The sequence below is a fragment of the Vulpes lagopus genome, chromosome 3, assembly GCF_018345385.1.
Source record: "Vulpes lagopus strain Blue_001 chromosome 3, ASM1834538v1, whole genome shotgun sequence".
In the NCBI taxonomy this organism is placed as follows: domain Eukaryota; kingdom Metazoa; phylum Chordata; class Mammalia; order Carnivora; family Canidae; genus Vulpes; species Vulpes lagopus.
In genome coordinates this window covers 71,164,706-71,180,452 of record NC_054826.1, presented here as the reverse complement: position 1 = coordinate 71,180,452, position 15,747 = coordinate 71,164,706, and the positions used below count along the sequence as shown (strand labels likewise).

Below are 15,747 nucleotides of genomic sequence, written 5' to 3'. Positions count from 1 at the left end.
CTTGAGTTTCAGTTAATTAGATATACATTTCAAATGTAAAATTCACAATAAAACAAAATTATAAGGTCTGATTATTATTCAATCGTTAGGTAATAAATAAAGGAATGATGTTTGCTGTATTTTTAAACTTTGGCTCTTAGAGGATTCTGGGGGCATAGAATCAATGACTTGTAAAAAGATACAGATTTCTGCTATACTTATTTTATGCAGTGTGAAATGACACAGGAATATTCAAAACAAGTTTCCCTAGCTTCACTGATAGTGCTTTCATGCTACTCTATATTTATATCCTTTTTAAGCACTGGGAGTCCAGGAAAGCAATTCAGTGATTATATTTCTTGAGGTTTCAATACTAAAAGCAAAATTGAACCGAGAACATGCACTTGTGATTTATTCACTAGGCTTTTGCCAATAAGATATTGAAGCTATTTCTTTGGTCATGAAATTTTATACCCCCAAAACAAATTTACCAGGCTGAGAAATATACTAAATAACCTCAATAGTGTAATTTCCATGGATTCTTCATCCAAGTATTGTTCATTAACAGCACTTCTTAAAGATTTTGTCAAAGGATATTTTCAATAATGCGATAAGCACTCTCTTAATTGTTTTATTTGCTGAGGGAGAGTTGGGAACAAGGGAGTTAGAATGTTCTGCTTATTCAAATATTGGATTTTCATCATGTATTGAGTGCCCATTTGTAAAGACTTTAGGGAAAATAAAATACATCAACATCATCTTAAACACTGTTTGCTTTCTGGTAAGTTGATAACTAACCCACTTGTGTCAGTTGCTTCAGAGTTCCTAAAACGCATCAATTTTTATCACTCTGTAGAAGCTAGGTAAGAATGACTGCACTTGATAGAATGAGGAGAAACTTTTTTTTTTCCAGCAAAACATAAGGGTAAGGGTCCCATTTAACTTCTTTTTACTGTAAAGTTTAAATTACACTTCACTGAATAATCTTATTTTAAGATCTATTTATGTATTTTTGAGAGAGAGAGTGCACCCAAGCAGAGAAGGAGGCAGAGAGAGAGAAACAGACTATCCTTGAGTGCAGAGCCCAAGATGGGGCTTAGTCTCAATACCCTCAATACATGATCTGAGCTGAAACCAAGAGTTAGACACTTAACCAACTGAGCTACCCATTCGCCCATGCTGGAGAAGTCTTTGATAATGAATTAAGCTATATATATATATAAATAATCTACAACCTATTGTGTGCTATTCAAATGTAAGCATTTTAAAAAGCATTATAAAGTAACTTTTTAATGTTTCCTACTTGCTATGAATTTGGGTCTTTGAAAAACAAAAAGATGGGGCAAATTTGAACAAATTTGTATCATGAATTTAATATATTACTATTCCCAAGTGTCCTGGTGCCCCCAACAGTAACATAAGTTAAAAAAAAATTGGGCGCCCTGGTGGCTCAGCAGTTAAGCATGTGCCTTTGGCTCAGGGTGTGATCCTGGAGTCCTGGGGTCCAGTCTCATACCAGGCTCCCTGCATGGAGCCTGCTTCTCCCTCTGCCTATGTCTCTGCCTCTCTCTCCGTGTCTCTCATGAATAAATAAATAAAATCTGTTTAAAAATATTATGTGAAACATACCAGGTAAATGACAGATGGTAGCAGACTTCTCCGACCCATGGCCAGGGCCACGATCCCACTCTAAGACTTGTTGCCATCTTTTTGTTAACCTCTGGGTCTCATTTCAGTTTGATGTTACCAATTTCTCATAAAAGGCACAAAGTATTTGCCTACAAATGAATAATTCTTTTAAAGCTCATGTGGAATTTCCAAGATCTATAAAGAACTTCTTAAACTCAACAGCAAAGAAACAAACAATCCGATCATGAAATAGACATGAAAAAGACATGAACAGAAATTTCACCAAAGAAGACATGCACATGGCCAACAAACACATGAGAAAATGCTCCGCATCACTTGCCATCAGGGAAATAAAAATCAAAACCACAATGAGATACCACCTCACACCAGTGAGAATGGGGAAAATTAACAAGACAGGAAACACAATAACCAAACTGTGGAAGGAGCCTCGGTGTCCAGTGGAAGATGAATGGATAAAGAAGACGCGGTATATATATATATATGTGTGTGTGTAATATTACTCAGCCATTAGAAATGCCGAATACCCACCATTTGCTTCGATGTGGATGGAACTGGAGGGTATTATGCTGAGTGAAGTAAGACAATTAGAGAAGGACAATCATTATATGGTTTCCCTCATACGGGGAATATAAAAAATAGTGAAGGGATTATAAGGAAAAGGAGCAAAAATGAATGGGAAAAATCAGAGAGGGTGACAAAACATGAGGTCTACTAATGCTGGGAAAGGAACAAGGGGTAGTAGAAGGGGAGGTGGATGGGGGAATGGGATGACTGGGTGATGGGCACTGAAGGGGCACTTGAAGGGATGAGCACTGGGTGTTATATGATATGTTGGCAAATCGAACTCCAATAAAAATATACAAAAAAGTTTAAAAAATAATAAAAAATAAAAAAACCTCATGTGGAATCTTTTCACATATTGATAGCCACCATTTGCTGAAATAAACGTAAGAATAAAACAAAGTCCCTTCTGCTGTTTTTCATAGAAACCTTTATGTTTCTAACTAATAGCAGCTTTGTACATTTTTATGACAGGTGAGATCAGAAGAGTTTCTTTCTTTAGAGTATTTTTAACACAACTCTTTGTAGAATTTTGCAGTTGAACAAATTTTTACATGTGACAGTTCTTTCAGACTTTACACAAGTTGCCATTTTATTAAAGTATGTGGATTTACAAAATTTGGTGCAGCCTAAACATTTCCACCACAGAACATTTCCTCCTAAAGAAACATGGACAAAATTAGAAAATCAGTAGGTTTTCCTCGGCTTCTACTGAAGTAATTTTGAAAGCTTATATGAGAATGTGGACAAAGGGAAAAACAGGTGGTAGGTATGTGGCCTTTAATGCCTACACCCTCTTGACGGATGGGGAGCGGTCTGGCCTCATGAAATACAGGAGTGGCCTGGAAGAGGTTAGCCAGTTGTGGCATGGAATCATGTCTTTCTATTCTTCATGATCTATAAACATGGATGATATAGAGGAGAGCTTTATAGTCATTCAGGTGAAATGCTGAGGCTACTAAGAGCAAAAAAGAAGCACGGAAGAGAGCACTACGGACAGAAGAGAGCACTTCAGAGAATTCAGGATTTCGCCATCACAGCAGGCCAAGACTCTGCCTAGAGTCTGTGATTTATTTATTTATTTATTTATTTATTTATTTATTTATTTATGATTTATTTTATTTATTAGAGACACACACAGAGAGAGGCAGAGACACAGGCAGAGGGAGAAGCAGGCTCCATGCAGGGAGCCCCACGCGGACTCGGTCCCGGGCCTCCAGGATCACGCCCTGGGCTGAAGGCGGAGCTAAACCACTAAGCCACTGGGGCTGCCCTAGAGTCTGCGTTTTATAACGATGAGTTCTTATTCTACACAAGAGTTAGCATGAATATGAAGGCCTTGGTAATAGCTGACATGGTTTGCTAATCGTGTTCCATCACGTAAACTTTTCCTTTAAATTCATTAATCAATTTTTATTTTAGAATAGTTTTGGATTTACAGAGAGGTTGCAAGAACATTGCAGAGAGTCCCCAAATACCTGAACTCAGTAATGAATGAGAATTTTGGTTGTTCTGCATCCGAGCCAGCTATCAGGTATTGTCAGCGTATTGAATTTTTTTTCTGTGTCAAACTTTAATGAGAAGTAACACTTCACATTTCCAAATCACTGTATAATTTACAGAGCATTTGCACCTACATCACTGTATTTGACCCTTACAGCAATCTTGTGAAATGACATGGAGGTTGACTTGCTTCACATTCAAGAACCAGTAAATGGAGGAGCTCAAAACTTCAACCCAGATCAGATTCGGTCCAATCCTCAACATTTGCAGGTATAGTTTTGAGCACTAATTGATATTCATAAATGATTTTCTTTTATTAATTTTTAAAATACTCTTTAATTCTTGTTTTCTTTATAAACGCTGTTTCTTTTTTAAAAAAAATTCCAGTATAGTAAACTTATAGTTATATTAGTTTCAGGGGTACAACGTAGTGTTTCAACACCTCCGTACAAAATCCTGTGCTCCTCACAGTAAGTGCTGTCCTCAATCCCCATCCCCCATTTCACCCATCCTCCCATCCACCTCCTGTCGGGTAGCTATCAGTTTGTCCTCTATAGTTAAGAGTCTGTTTCTTGGTTTGTCTTGCTCATTTTTTTCCACTTTGGTCATTTGTTTTGTTTCTTAAATTCCACAGATGAGTGGAATTATGTGGTATTTGCCTTTCACTGACTGACTTGCTTTGCTTAGCATTATACTCTCTAGCTCTATCCATGTCATTGCAAATGACAAGATTCCATTCTTTTTATGGCTGAATAATATTCTATTGTGTATACATTCCGCATCCTCTTCATCCACTTATCAATCAGTGGATACTTGGACTGCTTCCATAATTTGGCTGTTGTAAATAATGCTACCAATATACATAGGGATGCGTGTATCCCCTTCTATTAGTGTTTTTGTATTCTTTAGGTAAATAGCTAGTAGGGAGATTACTGGATCATAGGGTAGTTCTATTTTTAACTTTTTCAGGAATCTCCATACTGTTTTCCACAGTGGCTGCACTAGTTTGCATTTCCACCAACAGAGCACAAGGGTTCCTTTTTCTCCACATCCTCACCAACATTTGTTTATTTGCTGTGGTTTTGATTTTAGCCTTTCTGACAGGTGTGAGGTAATTTTATAGCTTGATTTGCATTTTCCTGATGATGAGTGATGTTGAGGATCTTTTCATTTGTCTGTTGATCATCCATAGGTCTTCTTTGGGGAAATTTCTGTTTATGTCTTTTGCTCATTTTTTCAGTCGGATTGTTTCTTAGGTGTTGAGTTATATAAGTTCTTTATAGAGTTTGGATAATTACCCTTTCTCAGATATGTCATTTGCAAATATCTTCTCCCATTCAGTAGGTTGTCTTTTAGTTCTGTTGATTGTTTCCTTCTCTGTGCAGAAGCTTTTTACTTTGACAAAATCTAAGAGTTAATTTTTGCTTTTGTTTCCCTTGCCTCAGGAGATATGTCTTTTAAGAAGTTGGTATGCCTGTTTTCAAAGGCATTACTCATGCACTCTCTTCTAGGAATTTTATGGTTTCAGGTCTCACATTTAGATTTTTAATCCATTTTAAGTTTATTTATTTTTGTATATGTTGTGAGAAAGTGGTCCAGTTTCATTCTTTTGCAATTTAGCTGACCAGTTTTCCCAACATCATTTGTTGAAGAGCCTGTTTTTTCCCCATTGGATAGTCTTTCTTGCTTTGGTGAAGATTACTTGACCATATCATTGTGGGCTTATTTCCAGGCTTTCTATTTTATTCCACTATATCCATTTTAGTCCCAGTACCATTCTGTTTTGATTATCACAGCTTTGTAATATAACTTCAGGTCTAGAATTGTTATACCTGCAGTTTTCATCTTCTTTTTCAAAGTTTCTTTGGCTATTCAGAGACTTTTGTGATTACATAAAAACTTTATGATTGTTCTGGCTCTGTGAAAAATTCTATTGGTATTTTGATAGGGGTTGCTTTAAATCTGTAGATTGCTTTGTGTAGTATAGACATTTTAATAATATTTGTTCTTCCAATCCATGAACATGGAATGTCTTTGCATTTCGTTGTGTCCTTTTCAATTTCTTTCATCATTGTTTTAGAATTTTTAAGCTCAAAGCATTGGATTATAATATTTTAATAAGTTTATAGCTGTATTCATTGTTTTCACTCGCATATCCATAGTAACAAATTATGGTGAGCATCTTTACATGTGATCATTTGCTTCTCTATGTATATTCTTTACTAAGGTATTTATTCAGGTCTTTTGCTCATTTCCTAATTGGGTCATTTGTTTTCTTAGAGTATTAAGAGTTTTTTTGTATTTCTGGATATAGACGCTTTATTAAATATATTTTGCAAACATTTTCAGTTTGTAGCTTGTATTTTCATTCTCTTAATTTCTTTAAAGTAAACATTTTTTCTTCAAATGAAAATAAAATTTAAAATTTAATATATAAATTTAAAATGCAATATGTGCCAACTCTACTGAAAAATAATGTGTTCCCTTTCATCAGTAGAATAACTACATTAATGAATTAAAAAAAATAATAAAACGCAACTTGCCACAATTTTTTTTCATGGATCATAGTTTTGATGCTATGCTAGTAATTCATCTTCCAACCAAGTTCACATATATTTTCTCCTATGTTGTCTTTTTTTTTTTTAAGATTTTATTTATTTATTCATGAGAGACACAGAAAGAGAAAGAGGCAGAGACACACGCAGAGGGAGAAGCGGGCTCCATGCAGGGAGCCTGGCATGGGACTTGATCCGGGGTCTCCAAGATCAAGCCCTGGGCTGAAGGCAGCTCTAAACCCCTGAGCCACCGGGGCTGCCCTCTCCTTTGTTTTCTTAAAGAAATTTTATACTTTTGCACTTTACATTTAGGTCTCTGATTCATTTTGAATCAAGTTTTGTGTAAGATGTAAGGTCTCTGTTTAGGTTCATTATTTTGCATATGGAAGTCTGTCTAACTGTTGAAAAGATTATCCTTTTTCTTTTGAACAGCCTCTGTACCATTATTAATAATTAATTGACTATATTTGTATGTCTCTTTAGAACTCTGTATTATGTTCCATTGATCAAATGTCTATTCTTTTGCTAATATAATACTATCTTGATTATAGTGCCTTTTTTAAAAAATATATTTATTTATTTATTTATTTTTAATATTTTTTTAGATTTTATTTATTTATTCATGAGAGACACAGAGAGAGAGAGGCAGAGACACAGGCAGAGGGAGAAGCAGGCTTCCTAAGGGGAGCTCAACACAGGACTTGATCCCAGGACCCAGAGATCACACCCTGGGCCAAAGACAGACACTCAACCACTGAGCCACCCAGGCACCCTATATAGTGTCTTTAAGATGAATTTTGGTTTTGTTGTTGTTGTTTAATTGAAGTATAGATGACACACAATATTACATTAGTTTCTGGAGTACAACATAACGATCCAAGTCTATACATTATGCTATACCCACCACAAGTATACCTCCCATATGTCACCATACAACACTTATAATACCATTGACTGTCTTCCTTATGCTGTAATTTATCCTAGTGATTTATGCACTCTATAATTGGTAGCCTATATCTACTATTCCGTTCACTCATTTTGCTCATCCCTTTTCCCGCAGTGAGGACCATCACATTTCTTCCTCTCTCGCTCTCTTTTTTTAAGATTTTTATTTCTTCATGAGAAACACAGAGAAAGAAGCAAAGACACAGGCAGAGGGAGAAGAAGGCCCCCTGTGGGGAGCCCAATGTGGGATTCAATCCCAGGACCCCAGGATCATGACCTGAGCTAAAGGCAGATGCTTAACCACTGAGCCTCCCAGGTGCCCCACATTTTTTCTCTGTATTTGTGCATCTGTTTTTGCTTTTAGGTTGTTTGCTCACTTGTTTTGTTTTTTAAATTACCTATATAAGTGAAATCATAGTATTTGTCTTTCTCTGACTGACTTATTTCATTTAACATAGTACCCCCTAGGTTCATCCATGCAATCACAAATATCAAGGTCTCATTATTTTTGATAGCTAAGTAATATTCCATGGTATATATACCACATATTCTTTAATAATTCACCTACTAGTGAACACTTGGGTTGCTTCTGTATCTTGGCTGTTTAAATGCTGCATTAAACATAGGAGTTCATATATATTTTCAAATTAGTATTTCTGTTCTTTGGGTGAATTACTGGAACATAGGTATTTCTACTTTTAGCTTCTTGTGGAAACTATACTGTTTTCCACAGTGGCTACACAAATTTACATCCCCACCAACAGTGTGTAAAAGTTCCTTTGTCTCCATATCCTAGACAACACTTGTTATTTCTTGTCTTTTTGATTCTAGCCATTCTGACAGGTGTGAAGTGATATTTCATTGTGATTTTGATTTGCATTTCCATGATAATTTGATGTTCAGCATCTTTTAATGTATTTCTTTGCCATCTGTATATCTTCTTTGGAATAATGTCTGTTCATGTCACCTGTCCCTATATAGTTGGATTATTATTTTTTTGGTGTTGAGCTATATACATTCTTTATATATTTTGGACATTAACCCCTTATCAGATATATCATTACAAATATCATCTTTCATTCAATAGGTTGCCTGTTCATTTGGTTAATGTTTCCTTTTCTATGTTTAAGATAAATTTTGAAATCAGGTTTTAAGGATGAGAATGATGACTTTCAAGTTCTTTACATACAAGAGCTGAAGCAAAAGCTTCATTACATTAACTTTTGCATATCTCTACATTTATATTATTTAGCACATGTCCACACCAGAAGGAAATACAATTCTATTCTACCTTATTTTGCCATTTTCTATTTTTTTCAGGATTTCTAATTTATAATGGCATTTTACATGACTTTTAATCATCCTAGTATCTGAGACAGTAAGTAAGGTAGAACTAAGCAGTATAACCTCATTTATCTATTGAATATATGAAAACATAGAGCTGACCTATGTTGGCTCATTATAGGTGGAATGTGGTAGAGACAAGTTATTCTTTCAAAAGATTGAAATCCCATCCTTTCAGAAGTGGGAGAAAAAGAATTCATTATCAAAATCCTCATAATTCATTCTGTCACATCAAATAAATCCTAATTCTTATTTTAAAAAGAAATAAAAACTGACGTCAAAATTCCCAAAATACTTATAATAAACAAGTACTACTTTATAGTCACAACCCACACATAATCATTTGGGTTTTTGCTAAGTTTGTTTTGTGGTTACAGCAGCAAGTGAAACATAATTGGGTAGGTTAAATATTTAGGAAGCCCAGGGAGATAATCACCATTGGTTTATGTTGGCAAAAATTCATTCATTATTTAAACTATTTACTCTTTCCTGATTCCGAATTGCAGTGGATTGTTCTCTGGTGTCTAGATGTAGATTTCTGACTAAAATATTGAGGCTTAAAAAAAAAAAAATATTGAGGCTTAAATTTAGATCTTGGCAATGCTTGTAGAGGAAATTGAATCTACATCACATTAGGAAGTTCAAGCCCACAAGTATCTGGATATTACAGGTTTTGTGTGGAATTAGGGAATAAGGAATCTTGTTTACAATTCTAATTCATCATGGCATTGCTTTGGCCTGTTGCAGGAGCTCTTTTCAATTAGCACTTTACCCAGAACAGTAACTCCTCTATTCTTTGATGTAAATAGTAGCATGTGACAATTTATTTTAGTGTTTTTGTTCTAGTTCAGTATATAAATCAGTGCATCTGTATAACATAACTACCAAACTTATAAAGGGGACACCTGACATTTCATTTCATTTCTGACATTTCAGAAACATATCAGAGTATAAAGTTCAAGGTGTAATCGCGAGGTCTTGTTAACATCATATACTAGTGCCCCACTCTGGCATATAGTTTGTACCTAATAATTTTTTAAAGTTATTTGGCACAGTAGACATCTAAAATCCCATTGTCTTTCAATTCTAGCAAAGAATTGATGAATAGTTTTAAAATATTAGTAAGTAGAGTCTGTGTTCCATGGAAAACTCTATGTAAGCTCTGGTCCTAGTCTTCCAGATATTTACACTTAAGTTAGAATACAAGATTTAGTATTGAAGAAAAAAAATACAGAAACACTATGACACTGAACAAGTAATACAAAAATTTTGGAGACCATAATATTATTATATAGAGCTCTGTGGTTTAAACTGATGGCAGATCTAAGATAAAGTTTCAAAAGAAATTTTAGTTTAGAAAGTAAATTTTATCTGGGCCTTCAAGAATTGTATATGAAAACATTATTTTAAAATATATCAACAAGGGATTTTTTTAAAACTGTCTTGTCTGTCACCTGTTCCTATTGCCTCCTCCCTTAGTATCAAGGGCTCAGCGATAATGGTCGCTGTAGGAGGAAGACCAAGAGAAAGAGTCAGTATTCAGCATTACATTTTCAAGGTAAGCTTCAAGGGCCCATTTCAGGGAACAAAATTGTGAAAGCCAAGGGTTACTTAGAAGAAATTTCATCATTGTTGTTCTTATGGGGTTTTTTGTTGTTGTTCTATATATCAAAAAGCAAAGCCTCAAAGAAAAAAAAAAGGTTTATCGGTCAGCAGTAGATTGATTGAGTAGATGAAGAGAAATGAGGAACAGTTCCCAGTATTGCATTACAGTTGTCCTGATTTGGGGAAATGAAGGGGATCTGAAGGACATGATGGAGTAGAATATGGACAGGTAAAGAGCACCAGTGAATCACCCAGACTGCCTGAGTGAATGCCATTGATGCCCACCACTGGGGACATGCATGAGAGCCAAACTACTTTCCTAGATGAATCACCCAGACTGCCTGAGTGAATGCCATTGATGCCCACCACTGGGGACATGCATGAGAGCCAAACTACTTTCCTAGAATAACCTGTCAGCATTGAAAGCCCTGGACAGTTTATCTGTGAAAGAGCTCCTCTATCTAGCATTCCTGTTGCTATCAGAAGAAAGCTTCCCATACACAGCTGTTATCACTTTTTGATCATCCAGATTGAGTTACCTTCCTTGTGTAAGCCTCTGAACTCTCCTGTGTGACACTTGCCCTTAAACAGATAACTGTGTGCTAGATACACAAAGGGAGTAATTGTGGCTAAAAAGAAAAAGTGTGGTATGTCATCTTTGTGGCTCTGCATTTTCTATCACTTGTCAGTTATGTTCATTATTCTTGACAAACTTCATTTTTCTTATTTGGGCTGAATTAGCTAGAACTACCACATCCCGAGATGTGACAAAGATTGAAAATCATCCTCGATTGGTACCTATACAACTTATATCTCTCATAAGAATGCCATATGCTTAGAAAAGCTGAATAACTATTATCTATTCCTTCATTTAAAATTTAGATACAGATAGGGATCCAAGAGCTCCAATAGTTACCATATTAATACAGTGGAACCAATAATGTGATTCATATAAGTTTTGTAAGGAATAAATTAATTAATATATTCTTAATAACCTAGCACAGTTTTTGGCACATAGCAAATATCAATTAATGCTGGGTAGGAATATCTCCTCTGTCATTCCCCAAAAAAGAGAGGGAAGTGAAATAAGTTAAAGGACTAAAATGAATCTATAAATATCCCAATCAAAAGCCCACTGCAAAAGAGAAAGAACAAAGAGTCAAAAACATCTTCCCTCCTTAACAAAATTGGCCTATCAGCAATGCAACCAGACTCTTCATTTGGATGTTCATAATCTGCTCTAATCCCTGGGCCAAATAGACTGGGCTGCTAGGTACTTTTCATTGCGAAGACAGATGAAACAAATGAATTGTGTGAGCCATGGTTTGTTGGTTTTGTGTTTTAGGATCAGCTGCTCTCCCAGAGAACAATCACCAAATAAAGGATGTGACTTTTTAAGCAGAATTCTTCTAAGAAGTGCCATGTCCCTGATGGCACATCCTAAACAGGTGGCACTAATTTTCCATTACCCTTCAGAAGTCACCAAAAACATCATAACATTTCAATTGAACTGCAGTTGATAATAAATGTCCATTTTATTATCTCTAAGCATTAGTCAATGAGCAAGGAGAGGAGAATTTAACTGTCTGCTCTTTTCTTTTTATAGCCCTTGCCAGAAGTAGAACTCCAACCAACTGATGGACAGTGGCACAGAGGGGCACTAAAGTTATATTAGGGATGTTTGCATCTTATTATTCAGGCTCCATCTTGAGCAGATGTCCCAGCATCTTCAAAGGAGATTTAGAGCATTACAGAGGAGGATGGCAGTGCAGCATCCCAGGTAAAGAAAATCTGTGAGGAAAAAAAAAAGTCAACCCAAGTGTTAGCTCTAATTATTAAACATGCTGGCTAAAGTCATACTTTATGATTGGGATTGTTGTAGAAAGATAATTTATGTAATTTAAGAGAATATGCAATTTAAAAGAAACTTAAATGATGTGGCAATCTTTAGCCTATTGCATAGGTAGCAGGTGACTTTGCCAGAGTCTACCAAGTCTGATGATGGGGTGGAGGGATTGGTAGTGGTAATGAGGATAAATTGGGGATAATCTAGCAATCATTTTTCATATCATCATACCCCAATAATCACTTTGCATTAATTATAGGAAGGAAAGAAAGAGAAAAGAAAGGAAGGAAGGAAGGAAGGAAGGAAGAAAGAAAAAGAAAGAAAGAAAGAAAAGAAAAAGAAAGAAAGAAAGAAAGAAAGAGAAAGAAAGAAAGAAAGAAAGAAAGAAAGAAAGAAAGAAAAAAGAAAGAAAGAAAACATTAAAAGAGAGTACAAAAGAAAACTCTGGGATCTGGCCAGCCTCCTTACTCTGAGGGATTATGCTCAGTTCTGGACTTTAACATAAGCAGATTGGCTGATTGAATTTGGAAAAAACTGGAGCCCAGCTTAAAGTATTTTGAGTTCACCTTAGAGGAAGGCCTTTTAGATTATTATAATCCTGAATATTTACTGTGTTCTATTGTTATTGAGGTCTGTCACCTTGGTGGGTTCTGAATTATCACTTTTTAGTTAAGCTCATTGTTCTGGATAATATTCAAATTTCTCATCTATATGTTGGAGATTAAAAATAGTAAACATTTCTATCACGTTTGCTATTATTAAATGACTTTATTCATAAAAAGTGCTTAGCAATCCAACTGGATATAGAGATACTATCATTACTATCACTAGTTATTGTAAAAAATTCTATGCTTATAAAACATGACTTTTCAACAACCAGAAATATTGTTTCTGATATCAGAGTCCTACCTAAGGATGGTCAATCATTTTTTAATTTTATGTTGTCCCTGTGGTTATTTTAAAAATTAATATGCTAATTCTGCTGTTGTTTAGGTTATTAAGATTCCATGGTCTTTCCAACATGGTTAGAATTTTATAATGCAACATTGCAATTGTAGTCTGTGGTTTAGTAAAATCTCCAGGAATAGTATCTGAGTGCATATATGTGTGCTCCTGTTGTGTGGTAGCAGTGTTTTCCTTTTATGCTTAGAATTAAAAACAAAACAAAGTAAAAAAAAAAAGTGTCTTTCATTTAAGGAGGAAAAAAAGAAAATGCCATCCTCATCAGTACACTGGGCTGAAGATAGATATGACCAGAAATGGAGTTATATAAGATACTCCTTTTAATGTAGGCTATCATGTACTATCAAAGCAACTTCAGTTTGTTGAGGAATGTCTGAAGCCAGTTTGTGAGAGATGGCATTCAAAAACCTCACATACAATGTGAAATGAACCAAAACCTTCTGGGTGTCCTACCTTATTTTCATCTTCCATCTCAAAGGGTCAGACATTTCCATTCCACAAAGAGAAGACTAATGGTAGGAAGAGGAATTTTCAGGACAGAGGAGACAAAAAAGAAAAAAATTAAATGTCATTAGTCATGTGAATTTAGCATTATACAGCTAGGAAACACTCTTATTTTTTAAGATTTTTATTTATTTATTCATGAGAGACACAGAGAGGGAGAGAGAGAGAGGCAGAGGCACAGGCAGAGGGAGAAGCAGGCTCCATGCAGGGAGCCCCATGTGGGACTCCATCCCGTGTCTTCAGGATCACTCCCTGGGCTGAAGGCGGGGCTAAACCACTGAGCCACCAGGGTCGCCCAGGGAACACTGTTTAGAAGACCTGAGTGGCAGCTAGGAAACTTCATTCACTTTGTTTTGATGGCATTATTATTATTGTCTTTTGCAGTGTTTCTAGTTTTGAATTGATTTAAAACATGCCATTTTTCATTCTAAAGTGTTCAGTAGTGTTTTGAAAGGTATTTAGACCTGTACAAAAGTAAAAAAGCTTGTTTCCAATGCATTTTTGCTAACTAGAGGCACTACACTAGAAAGCATATTTCCAGAATGTATTCATCTTGCATAACTGAGATTTTATACCTGTTGAATATCTTGTTCCTGTCTTTTTTCCTTGGAAATTCTTTCAGTGTTTCACTACTGACTATGATGTTACTGTAGGCTTGTCATATATGGCCTTTGTTATGTTGAGGTATATCCTTCCTCACCTAGTTTGTTGAGAATTTTTAAAATGAAAATACATTTAATATTGTCAGATCCTTTCTCTGCATCTATTGAGATAATCATGAGAATTTTATCTTTTATTAATGTGGAATACTGCACCCTAATTGGTTTGTATATATTAAACCATCCTTGAATCCCAATATTTATCCCATACGTAAATCCAACTTGATTATGTATTGTCGTTTAAAAACAAATTTAGTTGTCTTTCTCTCTTCTCTTGTAACACACTAAGCTTCTTAAAGATGATCATCTTGAATTCTTCATGAGGTATTTCATAGATCTCTATTTTAGGTCATTTACTGGAGATTTATTTTCTTCCTTGGTTGTATAATATTTCCTGATTCTTCATGTTCCTTACAGCTTTATGTTGGTGCCTGTGCACTGGAAGAAACAGTTGCCTCCATGAGTCCTACAAACTGGCATCAACAAAGAAAGACTTTCACCAGCCAGCTTAGCTGATTCTGGGAGCCTCTCAAAACCTTTTCTATGGGTGGGCATATTCCACTCCTTTCCCTTCCTTCTAGGATAGAACTCTTAAGATTGTGTGCCTTTTCCCAATGTCACAGAGCCATGCTGGCCACAGCAAGCCATCTGTCCCTTTCCCCAAGGGTAGTGCACATTCAACACCTCTCTGTCTCACCTGATGGACAAGACTCAGAGTGGAGGGACTTCTCTCAATACGAGAGATCAATGCTAGCTGCTGAGAACCCACCTGCCCCTTTTTCCTGGGGCAGTGCACTGAAGTTATAGAATTTTGTGTGAAACCTCCACTCCTCTCTCCCTTTTGAAGTCATCTCAAAATCATGCACCATCTTCCAACTTTGCAGTGCTATACACTGCTGAAAGCTGCCTGCCCCATTTCTCTGTTCTCAGCTATCTCCAGGTGTTGGAAATACCATACTCCTCAGTGTTCTGAATGAGATGAGACAGTAGCAGGTCTCTCTGGCAGTGTATCAAAATTGGACACACACTTCACTCTCCCCTCCCTCCCCTGCCAGGGAGAAAGAATGGGCACAAGTAATCTCTCTTGGTGTTGGTCTATGCTGGCTTGGGTACAGGTTGACACTGGTAAGATGAAATGGCTCTTCATACTTACTTCAATGTGGTTATTGTCAGTTTTGTGCTCATCTAGGTTATTGCAATTCTTAGCTAGATTCTGGAGTTTTCATAAAGGTATTTTGGTCCTTATAATGTTATTAAATGAGTGCTTCTGTGGAGGGATGAGGGCTAAGACTTTCTATCCTGCCACCTCACTGATATCACAGTGTCTGCTAATCTAATCTAACTCAGTATCTGCTCTTGAAATCAGGACACAAGGAAATGTCTGTAGTGAGATATTTATCATAAAAATAAGAGAAAATGATGCTTAATTTGATAGTATGCCATCAAATGTGGTTTGATAGATGTTTATTTTAATCCATTTTAAATCCGTTGATAACCTCTATTCCAGGCTTTCGACAAACCCTAACTGAAATTCACCATAATCATTAGAAGAAAAGGTAATTTTTCCCTCAAAGCTCAACTTTGAGGTACAATAACACCTCTGAGAATGTAATCACCATATGTCTCTAGTGGG

At 35.9% G+C, this 15,747-nt stretch overlaps 1 protein-coding gene across 1 annotated transcript in view; it reads right to left on the bottom strand.

The window, feature by feature from the left end:
* Positions 1-11,800: 11,800 nt before the first annotated feature.
* Positions 11,801-15,747, bottom strand: part of CTNNA3 (catenin alpha 3) — a 1,730,823-nt gene continuing 1,726,876 nt past the window's right edge. The window contains exons 18-19 of the mRNA XM_041748054.1: positions 13,405-13,460; positions 11,801-11,933 (exon numbers count right to left, since the gene is read on the bottom strand). Of these exons, the coding sequence (XP_041603988.1) occupies positions 11,891-11,933; positions 13,405-13,460 (99 nt within the window). The 3' untranslated portion in view covers positions 11,801-11,890. The remainder of the gene's footprint in view (positions 11,934-13,404; positions 13,461-15,747) is intronic.